The sequence below is a fragment of the Bos taurus genome, chromosome 19, assembly GCF_002263795.3.
Source record: "Bos taurus isolate L1 Dominette 01449 registration number 42190680 breed Hereford chromosome 19, ARS-UCD2.0, whole genome shotgun sequence".
In the NCBI taxonomy this organism is placed as follows: Eukaryota; Metazoa; Chordata; class Mammalia; order Artiodactyla; family Bovidae; genus Bos; species Bos taurus.
Genome location: NC_037346.1, coordinates 47,959,288 through 47,973,841, shown reverse-complemented (window position 1 = coordinate 47,973,841; position 14,554 = coordinate 47,959,288). Strand labels below are relative to the sequence as shown.

The 14,554-nt window shown below is 51.9% G+C and overlaps 1 protein-coding gene across 5 annotated transcripts in view; it reads right to left on the bottom strand.

Annotated features, from left to right (window-relative positions):
- Positions 1-61: 61 nt before the first annotated feature.
- Positions 62-14,554, bottom strand: part of MAP3K3 (mitogen-activated protein kinase kinase kinase 3) — a 61,228-nt gene continuing 46,735 nt past the window's right edge. For 3 of the 5 annotated variants that reach the window (XM_059878574.1, XM_005220981.5, XM_002696094.7), the window contains 10 exons: positions 13,278-13,411; positions 9,530-9,603; positions 7,601-7,668; positions 7,320-7,412; positions 6,542-6,733; positions 5,894-6,042; positions 5,149-5,280; positions 4,540-4,669; positions 3,998-4,175; positions 62-2,806 (listed from right to left, as the gene is read on the bottom strand). In XM_059878574.1, coding sequence (XP_059734557.1) covers positions 2,578-2,806; positions 3,998-4,175; positions 4,540-4,669; positions 5,149-5,280; positions 5,894-6,042; positions 6,542-6,733; positions 7,320-7,412; positions 7,601-7,668; positions 9,530-9,603; positions 13,278-13,411 — 1,379 coding nt within the window. In that variant the 3' untranslated portion in view covers positions 62-2,577. The remainder of the gene's footprint in view (positions 2,807-3,997; positions 4,176-4,539; positions 4,670-5,148; positions 5,281-5,893; positions 6,043-6,541; positions 6,734-7,319; positions 7,413-7,600; positions 7,669-9,529; positions 9,604-13,277; positions 13,412-14,554) is intronic. The other 2 variants (XM_010816434.4, XM_005220984.5) reach the window with 1 other exon arrangement.

Below are 14,554 nucleotides of genomic sequence, written 5' to 3'. Positions count from 1 at the left end.
CCAGGTAAACACTTACTGCCTCCACCCCACAACCAAAAGCACTGCCACAGGACCCCTTGAGTATAAATGATCCCTTTTATTGTAAGTAATGCACGACACTGGCCTGGCTTTGCACTGCAAGCCCTCGGTCAAGATATAGTCAAATAACTATGGCTGCAGGTTCTTCTGCACGATCCACAATTCAGACACACAGAGCTGGGGTGGGCAGGAGGGCAGTGGAGAGTGGACTGTCCCCAGCCCTGGCCTCTCCATGTTGGGTTGGCCAAGGCCGACATACCCCACGGAATGATGAGCAAATGGTGGCATGGCCCTTCCCACAGCCAGCCTGGGGCTGCTAGGAGATGGCCCTTCAAATCCTTTGGGCCAGGCCATCCTAGGCCCCACAACTTTTCATCTGGATTATTTAATAAAAAAAAAAACAATAAATTAAAATTAAGCAACAGCTTGGTCCTGAGGATGCTGAGCCAGCATGTCCACAGTTTTTGGCACAAAAAAAAAAATTCAGGGTCTTGTTTTTTTGGAGTGTAGGATTTGTTGGCTTGTTGGCAAATTCATTTTTAAAAACACATTCCCTGTGAGGTAAGACGCCGGGGGTGGGGCTCTGAGAGCCTGAACCTGGGACGCAGAGTCGTCTCATCTGGCACCGGCACCACTTCCTGTTGGGGTGGGGGACTGGAGGTCAGGGTGTGGGCCCAAGAAGAATGCTACAGCCATCAGGACAGGGTTGTGGAGAGGCCGAGCTGCCCATCGGCAGCTTTGGTCGAGACAAGGGGCCAGTCCCCTCCCTGGGCAAGAGCCGAGGTGGAGGCAGGAGCATACGCTCACTGTCTTCAGAGGGCCCGGCTGGGGTGCCTGACAGAGGCCCCTGGGGGGCAAGGATGGAAACAGGGGACCAGGCCCAACTGGCACCGTGCAACACACATTCCTGCAAAACCAGCTGCTTTCGTTTGCTCTTCTCTCTCTTGAGGCGTCCACCTGTAACAGTCTAGAATTGATATATATAAAAACCATCAAATATGATCTGAGATATAAATTAACAAGTACAAAGCCTCACATTACATGATGTGAAAAGGCTAAAAACAGCGATAGAAACTACATTCATAAAAGTGCATCGTCAACATACAACGAAGGCTTTGGCTTGTTCTGGTGCCCGTGGGGGAGTGGGCATGGCTGGCAATGAGCTGCCTGGCGCGAATCCCCAGCTCCTTGGAGACACCCATCCCTGGGCACTGGCTTTTTTTTTTTTTTTTTCTCTTTTAACAACAACTCCCAAGGAAACTGGGTGTTGAGAGGGAGGAGCTCTAGCAATAGGCACATTTTGGAGGGGAGGGGCCGGAAGAAAGGACCAGCGCCCAGGCTGAGGTAAGTAAGGCCGACTCTAAGCTGCTTGAAGATACTGGCTCCCTGACCCCTGCTGCCATTCCTCCCCCAGGGGAGCGAGAAGGGAAAGGGGCTGAGACCCCATGGGGATGGGCGAGGCTGGCCACGGAGGAGCAGAGCTGGAGGTTCCGGACACAGGTGGTGGCATCACACGGGCTCTCCCTTCTACCAGGCTGAGCTCTGGCCTAGCAGGTCACAGCCCGCAGACAGCCTGATACAACTCCCCGGCTCTGCGGAACGCTCCGCTCAGGGTAGCCAGCCGGCTCAGATGCCCTCACCGTATTGTCGGTCTTCTCTGCTCCAGTGGGGGAACAGGTGCCAGCCAGGAGCACAAGGTCTGGGGCCATGACCCTCAGCTCTTTCCAATCTGGCCCAAGGCCCCAGCCCACAGCAGGGGTACTGAGCCCAGAGGGCACACGAAGTCTCCAGTTTAGAGACTGGGTACAGCATAAGAGTGACTCCAACTTGTAAAACACAGACAATTGCATTGACAAAACTGGGTCTCCCCTCAGTGGGGGTAGTTCCACATCTCAGGCCCCTGCTTGAGGGTGTGTGTGGTGGGGCAGGGTCATGGGGGCAGGCAGGACAGGCTCCTCCTTCCCTGAATAAGGCAGCATAACAGTTGCTTCATTCATCTTTGGTAAAGGACAGGGGCTGGCAAAGCTGGCCTGGGGCTCCAGGGAGAGGGCCGCCCCGGCCTCTGCTCTCCATTGGCTGTGGGGTGCTGGGCTTTACCTCAGGCTTGGGTGGGCTCATCCAGCCCAGAGATGCCCTGGTAGTCTCCAGACATGGGGAGGAGAAACAAAGTAACACTCTGAATGAAAGTAACACTATTCAGACCCTTGTGTCCATCCTGTGCCCCAGACTCTCTGGGGTCTGGTGCTGATGGCCATGTCAAGACACAGCCCCAAGGGTGGGGCCCTGGGTGCCTCGCACACTGTTCCAGCTCCTTCCCCTCCAGGCTGAGCTGAGGACGCTGGCGCCTCGGGTCTGGCAGGCTGGGGGCTCCCAGTCTGTGAGGCTGCAGCCGCTCTCCCTGGCCCCGGGCCCCAGCAGCAAAAGGGCACAGACAACGCTGGCTGGACTCAGCTCTGTGGTCCATGGCCCTGCCCGGGAGAAGCAGCAACTTGGCTGAGCCCCCCAGCAGCCCCTTGCCCATGCAGAGGGGGCGGCCGGCAGCAGTGTGGCCTTGAGAGCTCAGTACACGAGCTGTGCAAAGTGGTGTGTGAGCAGCTCCTCGGCCGAAGGTCTCTGGCGGGCCTCCACAAAAATGCGCCTCAGGAAGTCCCGGCCATGCTCAGAGATGTGCGAGGGCAGCTGAGGGTTGGTGGGCTGGGTGGCGATTTTGAAAATGGCAGCCATGGCTTCATACTCTGCCCAAGGTGGTTTCTCTGTCAGCATCTCCACCACCGTGCAGCCCAGGCTCCTGGAGACAGAGAACCCCTGTGTCACCCCGCAGCCAGCCCCAAGCTCCCAGCCGCCCTGCACACCACTGTGAAAGGAGGTGCCTTTCTCGAAACACACTGAGGCAGGATGGGCCAGGCTGGGGGCTAACACCCCTGAAGAGGGTCCCCATGGCCAGAAGAGGTTTCACAGCCCTGTCAACTTCGTCCACATGGGCTTCATCAACCTGCACCCACCTGGCTGCTTCCTGATATCGGGGGGAACCACTGAGCACGTGCAGAAAGCGCTCTGAAATAACGGTACTGGTTTCCTACTGCTGCTTTAACAGTGACCACGAACCCAGTAGCATAAAAAAGCAGCCTAAGTGTGTTACTGCTATGGAGGTCAGATATCTAAGGGCAGTCTCACTGGCTGAAGTCAGTGGGCCAGTCAGGACAGTTCCTTGTGGAGGCTCTGAGAGGAAAGCCCATCTCCTGGCCTCTTCCCACTCCTAGAGGCTGCCTGCGTTCTTGGCTCATGGCTCCTTTCTTGTCTCACACCAACTTCTTGTTTCCTTTGTCACACCTCTTACTACTCACTCTTGCCTCTCTTTTATAAGGACCTTTATGAGTATACTGGGCCCATCTGGATAATCCAGGATCATCTCCCCATCTCAAAATTCTTAAAAATCACTCTGCAAAGGCCCTACTGTCACATAAGGTAACACTCTCTCATCCCTTTGGGATTAGGACATGGACATCTTCAGGGACCACTATTCCACCCCCTACAGTAACATTCTAAGAGGAAGGGATACTCTCATAACTTTCAGGACCTTTCAGAGGATGGACACAAAATTAGAGCAGCTGCAAGCCATCTGAGCACTAGGAGAGGGAGCCGAAGCCTACTACTGCTGCTTAGAGACCCATCCAGGCCTTCAGATGGGATCCGAGCTCTTTCAAGGATTTAGCAAACACCCCAGGGATGTTTACCACGGCCTTAGTTCTCAGCAATAACAAACAGTTGCTGTTCAGAGTGAAAACACAACACATCTGCTGTGTGTACTGCTGCAGGCACTACCACCCCTGCCCACATGGAGCCTGCAACCTGGCCTCACTGGCCAGAGGCCAATCCTCACTCCTGCCACACTGCAGAGCCCTCAGCCCCATTTCTAAGCTGGAACCACTACAGCCCAGACCAGGAGATGAGGGTCCCAGCACGTCCCCAGCACACTTACCACACGTCTGCCTTCCTTCCGTAGCCCTCACCGCTGATCACCTCGGGGCTCATCCAGTAGGGAGTGCCAGTGACTGAGCGCATGCCCGTGCCGGACATGCAGATGGTTTGCAGGCGCTTGCTGGCCCCAAAGTCCCCCAGCTTCACATTCCCAGCAGAGTCTCGCAGGATGTTGGCTCCTAAGGCATGAAAGGGCAGAGGCTGCAGCCCTAGACCCCTGGCACTTGCCACTATCCTCCTTCTGTCCTTCCCTCCCAGTCCAAAGGGCTGCTGGGTAGGATGGGGGCCTTGTGAGCTGGAGCGAAACTGCACAGAGCAAACAGGATAGTGGTGGGAGGCACCTGCCCTACAGCAGCCAACAGTCGTCACCACAGCCAACATCTGCAGAGCCCTTCACTGTGTTTCCCCAAATCACTTAACTGATCTTCACACCAGTCCCCCAAGGAAGTCATGAGGGTTTCACTTTTCACAAAGTTCACAACAACCAGGTAGAGAGTCCCCAAGTTCCCAGGTCATGGAGAGCCCACAGCCTGCCCCGCTCACCCTTGATGTCCCGGTGAACAATCATGTTGCTGTGCAGGTAGGACATGCCTTCCAGTATCTGCCGGGTGTACTTCCGGGTCACGCTCTCTGTCAGAGCGCCGTAGGCCTTCAGCTGGTCTTTCACTGAACCCTAAAGCCACAGGAGTCAGAGGGGTCACTGCAGGAAGGAGGATGGAAGGGGGCAAGGCTACTTCCAGACCCCAGTGTTTACCAAGGGAGTGAGGTCCAGTCCCCATTTGTGACAGGCCAGGCACTTAGCTAAGGGCTGTCAGGCAGCTTGGAGAAAAGTATGAGACAGCCCTTCCCTCAGGCCAGGGTGACCCAAACCCAGAAGGGAGGTCTATGTGCTCCACATAAAGGCAGTACCTACTGGACGGTGCAGCTGCCTTGGGAGCCTCGGGTCAGGGGAGCCTGGGACAATTCTCACCCCAAACCATCACTGCAGCTAGACGCAGGACATGCTGACTCCACGCCCTGCCCCTGCCTCGCCTTTCCCCTGGAGCCTCTGGAGACTCAGGTAACCACTCATGTCAAAGTGACCCCTCCTCCACAGCCCCAGTGCCATGACAGTCCCTCTCTTGCTGTCTGCCTGCATCACGGGGCACATACCCCTGGCATGTACTCCATGAAGATGGTCAGAGTCTTCTCGGCACGATCCCGCAGGCAGCCATAGTACTGCACTATGCGCTCATGCTGCAAGTTCTTCAGCAACTGGATCTCGCACTCCAGAGCACTCACCTCCTGGGAAGGGGCCCAGTGGTCACCGAGGCTTGCAGGCCTCAGTTCTACCTGCCTGGCGTCAGCTCCGCTTGCCCTAGTCAGTGGCCTCAGAGGAGCCCATCTGCCGTGGGAACTTCAGCTGGAGAAAAGGGGGAATGTTCTCGACTGTCTGGCCCTTGCCCACAATGCTGGCTAAGCCGTGGGACTGGGCACTCCCATGCTGGAAGACAGCAGACAGTGGGGTGGGAGATGGGTTTGTGGGTGCAGTTAAGGAGTTCAGGTAACTGCTGCATTTGTCCACTCAAACTGGAGTGAAGGCCACAGCCCAAGCTAAGCTCCAAAGACGGGCTCCTTCCTGGCTCGGGGGCTGGGAGAGAACGGCATCTGTCTGCTGAGGTGGGGGGTGGGGGCAGGAGCTGCTCGTTGTGCCACTGCCATCCAAACCAGTCTGGGCGGTTAGGTACTTTGACACCAACTAATCTCTCCCTAGGACCGGGGTAGATGGTAAAGGAGCTTGGAAGGAAGAATGATGGGAGAAACAACCTGTAGCATCTAAAGCAATTAGTCTGTGCAACAAGACAGGCATTTTGTTGAGAAGGAGGAATTGGAAGTCAGACTGTAGGGAAGGCAGTACCTTGCTTGTCTCAGGACTGTCTGGGTCAAACTGCACCTGCTTGGAAGCAAGTTCTCGTCCTGTGTCCACGTCATAGCACAAATAGACCCTGCCAAAGGCACCCTGGCCTAGGAGCTTCCCCCGGCGCCAATTAATGGGGGCACTGGGAGCTACAGGAGAACAGGAGGAAAGAGCATTAGAGCTAATGCACTTGCTAAGGCCCGAGCTGCCCTTCACCCAGCATCACCACACCTCAACACAGCATCTCCACCCTCACCTGGAACAGGCTCAGGGCCCTGACCAATCAGAACTCAAGGCCCACACCCTGAGAAGCACAGGACTGGCTAAAATCATGATTAAATGCTTATCTGAACTGATTAAACACCTTTATACTTCCAAGGCCCCCAGATAGCTCATTATGTCAGGGATTAAGGAGATCACTCTTCAATTTAAACGTGGAGAAAACTAAAGGCCAGAGAGGAGTGGCTCATCACAACAGTGGAGTGAGGACTAAGGTCCAGGGGATCTGCTGCCCCCCTCAGGCTCTTCCCCTGGGTACAGATGGGCCAGGGCAGCCACCCGCTGAGCCCAAAAGCCCACTGGACTCGCTGGCCCCCCGCCCTGAGCATCCCTCAGGCAGGCCCTCCCCAGCCAGGGCGCACTGCTCACACTTGGTGGGCACACTCCTCTCCTGCACGGAGAGGGCGTTCTCGCTGTCGGCGCTCCGCAGGCGCGCGCGGGGGTCCAAGTACTGCACCGCCAGGCCCAGGTTCTCGCCATTTGTACTCAGGGAGCGGCTCGAGGGCACCAGGGTGAACAGGTTGCCTTGATGACGCCGTATTCGGGGAAACGTTCTTCTGCCTAAAGGGGTGCCAGGGCCAGAGCAGAGCAGGTCAGAACCCCGACCACAAGGCCAAATGTGCCAACCAGGTCACAACACCAGCTCCAGTCCATCCTCTCTTCCCTCCCACCTGATGCTGGCCAGAATGGCTGATGTCTCAAGCATCCTGAGGATCAGGACAAAAGCAGGAATCAGCAAGCAGCCAAGGGGTTTAGGGAAACCCAGCCAAAGGGAAAGCGCAGGGCTGGCCCTCATGCCCCACAACACCCGTGGGGCCAATCCATGGCTGCTCTCTGTTTTCCTTGGCATCGTAATCCTACACCTCTGTGGAAGCTCCATTCCGTTTGCTGCCTGAGGCAGAAGAGGGCAGTGGAGAGTTGGCGCCTGGAGCACTCTGTGCCCTCAGACAAAGGACTGATTTCCTGGAGTCAGTATCCATCTACAATACCATCCTCCTCTTTTTAAAAAACACTGACTCTACTGCCTCAAGCCTGGATGCAGTTCCTCAGGAATGCAGGAAACGTGGGGCCTGGAGTGCCTGGGCCACCCCCTTCCGGTGGCTGTTCCTGCGGTGGCCAGCAGGGGGCAGCGTGGAGGCGCACTCACCATCGTTGTAGTCCTTGTGGTGCACCGACACGTGGTAGCGCCGGGGGTAGGTGCCACCTTTGACCCCTTTGTCATAGAGTGGAGTTTCCCGATCTGAGGAAAAGAGAGGGGTCACTGGCTGCTCGACAGGCCCCGGTGAGTGCCTCAGGAGAGCCTCCAGGTCACCTGAGACCTGAGAGCAGCAGGCCCCAGGAAGAGTAAATACAGCCCTGGCTTCTCTTTCCCCCGAGCCGTCCAGGGCAGACACCTTGCAGTGCTCACCCACCCTCTGCAGAACTCACCTGAGAATTCCTGTCTGTTGTCTGGGAAGCTCTGGGCTCGCGACATTCGTGATTTCCGGAAGGATGGGCTAGAAAAACAAAATCAATCACACAGCAGACTTCAGGGTCCCTCCAAAGTAGCTCACCAGGTCAGAGGGCAGGATACCCAGACACACTGCTTTTTGTGACTCCTTTCCACACATGTCATTATATGGTAGGAAGTAGAGTTCAAGAGAAGCAGACCTTTCCTATGCTTCCTACTTTCTCTTCACTAGTCTGAGGCCCACATCTGACATGATCCTGCCTAATGAGGCCCTCCAGTGCTCCCTATCTCCACTGGGGGGCAGAGTGCTGTCTCTTACCCTTTCCTCCCACTCTGGTAACAGGAAGAATGCAAAGGATCCCTTGCTCAAGGCAGTCATAAAAACAGTAATAACACCCAGGATCTTCCTTTCAGACTAATCATCACTATCTCCTCTTAGAGATATGGAAAACCGAGGAACAGAGAGGTTAATGGACTTGTCCAAAGCTATTCGACTAATATTTGGTGGAGTTGGGTCTATATGGCTCCAGGTCCCATGAAGGGAAGATGAAAGCTCTGACCTTTGGTTATGCTGGGCCCCAAGGAAGTAAGTCCAGGTCACTGAGTCTGACTCCCAAGGAGATGAAAACAAACCATTGGAGGGCCACTGGAAAAACTCAAGAATCAAGAGAGTCATCTTTACCAGCATCCACCTGAATGGCCCTTTTCCCTCATGTGTGAGTGCCTTTGGAGATCAAAACTCAGAAACTCTCAAGGCAGTGGTGCAGGGACTGTCCTCTACTTCCCAACTGCCAGACTTTCTGTGGTCCTGTCCCACACCTACCCTCCCCGACCAGTGTGGCCACAACACTCAGCAGAGAGTTCAAAGCCACAGTCAGTCCCTGTCCCGGAAGAGCCCTCAGTTTGCAGCAACAAACTCTGGCACTTTTACCAGTGCCTTCTTGCTCTTCTGCTTGGAAAGCCTAAAATAAGGCTTCAAATTGGATGCCAACAAGCAACTGTGACTGTGCTCTATGACACCTGGAGGGAGACCACACTCATCAGAGCACAGATCTGTTAGAAGAGACACAGTACAGACATGGCAGGGTCACAAGGTGATTGTCCGTGTGAGCAATTGATCAGTTCCACAAAGAGAAGAAAACCCTCCAAACTGCTCGGTGGCCTCTGACCACAGCCCTGAGCCCAGCCAGACAGGGTCAAAATGTGCTCCTGGGCATGATGAGGTCAAGGAGAGAGACTGGCTGGATCAATGCCAAAGCCATCTCTAAACACCCCTGCTGACTGACAAACCAGCTCCACAGACTATGGGGTGTGTGAAGGACAGCACTTGTTCCCTCCCAAAGTGTAATAAGAACACAGCTGGTGTGTAAGATTACACACCAAGCAGGCAGTGTGGTAAGCTAGGCAGTCTGGATTATTCTGTTTTCTGGTTTTTATACCCCAGTTTCTTATTCCACCAGAAACACTTGGAGGAAAGAAAAAAATGAAAGTAAACCTACAGGTAATAATTCAATTTTGTCCCCAAAACACTGAAGGTCCACTGCTTCTCAGTCCAGACCTCAGCAATGAGGCAGGGGTACAAGGGCACCATGTATTATGTGGGCAGTCAAAACACACAGAAAGTGCTGGAAGCAACGGAGCCAGCATTTATCCATGTGAACTGCTATTATGACCTATTACATCCATCTGATTACACAAACAGAACATTCTCCTGGTGTTTGGAAAATTAAGGAGAAGGCTCGGAATGCTAGCGAGAAGTTTCTTTCCCAAAAGCATGAGGTTCTAGCCATGGGCCTGCAGACCAGTGTCTAGTTCAGGGACACACACACTAGCTAACTCTATTTCCTTAGCTCATCAGTTCCAAAAATGCCTGTGCACCAACTCCCAAACCAGCCACAGTCCCATACCTGTCTGCTGACCTGTCCAAGGACTGGCAGCTTCCCGACAAGGAGTTTTCAGCACTGCTCAGAGGATCCAGCATCTGCAAGGCAAGGCATACAGTAAAGCCCCAGCCCCAGCCCCAGCCAGGTACCCAGCCAAGACCAGCAAAAGGTCCTTTTTTTCCCCCCAAAAATATGAAAGTGCCCTTTCTCTGCCTGGGCAGTGGGAAGAATGGTTAGGCAGGTACCGTTCTCCCCCACAGTCTGAAAGGCAAGTTTCCAGGAGTGAGAAAAATGCCTGGCTGGCATCCCAAGGCGCTCTGCCAGGACAGCAAAGCAGAGACGCTGCTTCTCTGGTTGGCATTTTCTTGGCTTGCGAATGCTGGAGCCTGGTGCTGGAGACGGTACTACCCTGCAGAGGCTTCCAGTGTGTGTGTGGGTGGGACGGTGATGCTTCTGTTTACACTCCATAATTTATAATTTACAAAGACAAGGAGTGTCCTCGTTTCACAGATGAGCCACTGCAGGTCTGGAAAGGGGAGGAGTATTGTCTGAAGTCATGAAACAAGTCAAGTCAATGCACAACTGACACAGAACACAAGTTTCCCGGTTCCTGGTTCTCAGGCAGGGCCAACAGGTATCTGTGTGAGTTGAAATGTTTCTCTGGCCCTTGGTCAAATGCAGTAACAAAAAGTCTTCAGATTAGCCTTTTCTCCAACTGATCTCCCTTCATTTTGCCTGGGGGCGGGGGGCGGTGAAGGGGTGTATTCACTGTCAGAGAATTCATTATCGGAGATCCAAAGTCAAGCATTACATAGAGAAGCAAAGTATCAGAACTATGAGAATCCACGAACAACTTTCATAAAATTGGTTTCCAAGTCAAACGATCTCTTCCCATTTAATGCTGGAGACCATCTCACCCATAATTTCACCCGTATATTGTCATACGTGATTTTTTTTTAAACTGCCAATCAAGGCAAATTAATTGCAAAATAAAATCCCCCAAATCTTGCTAAGGCGATAGGATTTCCCCAAGTGGATAAAACCAACGTGGGAAAGAATTGCTCCCAATCCAGAAAGTACATATTTGGCAAAGTTAGACCAGATAACAGAAGAGAGAATGAGCAGGAATAACAACATGACAGGTGTGATGAAGGAGGAACACCAAAGGTTCAAGAGAGGCCACTGGAAAACACACTGAACCCCGTGAAGGTTTCTGTTTAAAAAAACAAGGACCCTCTTTTCGGGGCTTGCCCTGGTGGCCCATGGTTAAGACTCCGTGCTCTCATTGCAGGGGGCATGGGTTCGAGCCCCAATGGAACTATTATCCCATATGCCGCTCAGCCAAAAATAAACACCCTCTTCGTGACAGTGCTGCGGAAGTCAAAGGGAAGGAAGTTATGCTGCATTAGAAAACTTTTGTTAGAAACACCAAGCCGAAAAAAAAAAAAACTAGCCTGAACCATGCTTTGTTCATTCTGAAAATTAGCAAATAGATGCAGCCATTGCTCAAATCTGATTAAAGAAAAAATAAAACAAACTTATTTTAGTTTCACTTTTCAAGAAAGTCCCAGTCGGATATTCTTTCACTACATACCATGCTGTTTTGGTCTCTGTTGAGTAGATTTATCTTGAATGGCCCATTACCAGCAGCAATTCTCTTCTGCTAAAGATGCAGGCACTGAAGAAGGACCTAGTCATTCCCCCGCTGCCACCTTCCACGGCCTCTCCCTAAAGGCCTCTCCTCACTACAAGTCTAATACTCCCATGCCTTCCAGGGCCATGAAAGTAATATAAAGAAGTAAAAGGACCAGGATACAGGACCATGGGGAAGGACAGAAAGCAAAGGCAATCAAACTCATTAACAACCTCTGAGGTTTTACACCCGTTACCCCTCGTACAGCTGATGTCCGGAAGCACTCTGGTTAGAGAAAAAGGAAAGGATGGTCAGTAAGATAACCAAGAGGGGACTCTGCAGATAAAAGTACTCTAGGTCACTGTTTTAAACATAAATTTATCTGGAAGGCAGGACTACAGAAGAGAGAAGAAGCAGTATAAAAATGCTTCTCATAGCCTGTACAATTGAAACAATGCTGGAAAAGTCATAAGAATCAGTTTTAGGAAAAGTTGTAAGAATCAGTTTTTTTGGTAAAATCCCCCATGTGTTGGTGCTGGCCTTCTGCTGGATGCTTTTACCTTTAAGAAGTTTCCCCTTTCAAGATCAAATTCCAAAAGTTTAGAAGACGTATGTTTTTCTTTGCAATCAAAGCAAGCTCACTGAAAAAACTTCAGAATGAAGCCAGAGATCTTATTCTTGCTGAGTTCACTAAGCCAAAGTGACATTTTCATCAAGTGAGCCACAAATTTAAAAAGCTAACCATCAAAATGAGTAAGCTATTGTGGTGAACACACCCTAAGATGACCCCCACCTCCCCCGACCACCCTCCCCTCAGTGAGTCACAATCTTTCAGAACTCCTTCATCTGAGTATAGGTAGAACTTGTAATTCACTTCTAGTCAATAGATTATGGCAAAGTGGATGGGATATTCATTCCCATAATTGTGTTAAACTACATGAGACTCCGTCTTTGCAGACTGGAGCAAGAGACTCTCCTGGTAGCCTGGAAGTGAGAGGGCCACACTGCGGGGAACTACAGGTGGCTTCCAAGAGCTCAGAGGGGCCCCTGGCTGACAGCCAGCAAGAAAATAGGGGCCACAAGGCTACAACCACAAGACACTGACCAACAACCAAGTGGACCTAGAAGGGAGCCCCCAGCTTCAGGAAGAAACACAGCCTGGCTGACACTCGACTGCAGCCTTGTGCGACCCTGAGCAGAGAACCCAATCAAGTTGTGCCTGTATCTTAGACCCCAGGAAACTGTAAAATAATAAATGTCTGCTGTTTGTACTGCTAAGCCTGTGGTTGTTTTATATAGCAACAGATAACTAATTTAGTTGTCTACTATCATAAAAGTTCACCCAAAGTAGCCAGTCCTACTTTGGACTGGTATACTCCCTACTTTTCATAAAGCAATAGCAAAACTAAAAGCTGGTTGATGGAAAAGAAAAAAAAATCTGTGTGTTTAGATTTTTTTAATTGGTCATATGTTAAAACTCTGCTGAAAGGCCAGGGGGATTGTAAGGAAGCACACAGACAGCAGAGCGGCTTTGTGCAGTTTGTGCGAGACCAGCGAGAGGGCCACAGAAGCCGGAAGAGTGGCCAGACACACGTCTGGCACCAAGGAGGCCAGGTGCTCAGACCCTGGCTTTGGTGAAAGTCACGCAGTTGTGTCCGACCTTGTGACCCCCGTGGACGATACAGTCCATGGAATTCTCCAGACCACAATACTGGAGTGGGTAGCTGTTCCCTTCTCCAGGGGATCTTCTCAACCCAAGGATCAAACCCAGGTCTCCCACATTTCAAGTGAGTTCTTTACCAGTTGAGCCACAAGGGAAGCCCAAGAATAATGGAGTTGGTAGCCTATTCCTTCTTCAGTGGATCTTCCTGATCTGGGAATTGAACTGGGGTCTCCTGCATTGCAGGTGGATTCTTTACCAACTAAGCTATCAGGGAAACCCTGTCTTTGGTAGGAATTGATATTTGGCCCTTAGAAAGGAAACATCCATACCTGGGCAGGCCTGGTTTACAAAAGAGCTACTAGATGGGACTCAAGTCCCTCACTTGCACACCATGCCCACTGAGGACCCCCATTATAACCTTGGTCTGACACCTCCCACGACACACACCCTCTATATATAACCCAGACTATACTCACGCACTGCTCGCTGGTCTCTGGTATGAACTCCCCCTCGCTGTTGATGCTGGTGTAGGAGCCCTGCCGGGCGATGCGCTGCTGCCGCTCAGGCACGTAGCCAGGGGGAGGCGAGCTTCGGCCGGGGTTCTGGGAGCCTAGAGCACAGAAACAAGACCCTTGACGGGAGAGCCCAGGCCCCAGAGCCTGAGAGGAGCAGACACGGAGCCAGCTTGGACCCAGCGTCTGCTTGGTGGTGGAAAGCCTGTTTGTCTCTCTGAACATCCAGGAAGAGAAGGCGGGCCTCCTCCTAGCAAAGTCCTGGGGTTGAAGGAAACTTCCTGAACCAGGCAGCTTCTCCCCCTAATCCAAGGACCCCAAGAAGGAAGAAAACTCCTTAAGAGAAAAGTCAAAGAATGGTGGCAGGCTTGCTCTTTGAAAGAGAGTCTTTGAGGAGCTTAAAACCACTATTTTCAACGTCTTTCAAAGAAGTGATCCCTTCATTCTTCTACACAAAGTCAGTCATTCAGAATATATGGATCATTCAGTTTGTAGAGAAGATATTTGAATGAATTCGCCACCAAGAGGAGTTGGTATTCCAATCTCTTGTTGGAGGTATCAACTCACACTCTCTCCAAGAACCACTTGGATTAGGTATCTCAGGTGGGAAGCACCTGAGACTCTCGGTAGCCTGGCTTCCCCACTTGACTCTAAAGTAGAGGCTAGAAACCAAACTGCTCTGAAAACACGTGTAGAATTATGCTGGATTTCCACTTTGAACACCTCACTCACAGCTACAAATTCTAAGATAAGGAGGTGCCTAAACCATGCCTTTCAAATGATCTCAAACAACCCATGGAAGAGTCTGCTCAAGCTTTCTAAGCCCTGGCAGAAAATGATGCTGCTCAGAGTAGAAATTTAGAGATACTGTGCCATCAACTAACAGAGCAAAGAAATGAGTCATTTTCTTTCTTTGTTTTTTTTTCTGGTCACCCGCACAGCATGTGGGATCTTGGTTTTCTGACGCAGGATCAAACCCACACAACCTGTAGTAAAAGCACAGTCTTAACCACTGGACCACCAGGAAAGTCCTCCTTTTCTTTTTTATCCTCTGTTACTTCGCCTTTAATTCTCACAACACTCCTACAGTGAGGGCGCACTGTGCACATCTGCCGTGTGCAGAAGGGAAGCCAAGGCCCAAAGTCATATAGTGACTCAACGGTGGTGCTGCAGCCAGAAAACAGCCTTTGTGACTCCCAGTACAGTTCGGGCAAGGCCATTTTGAGACTGTAATCTACTTC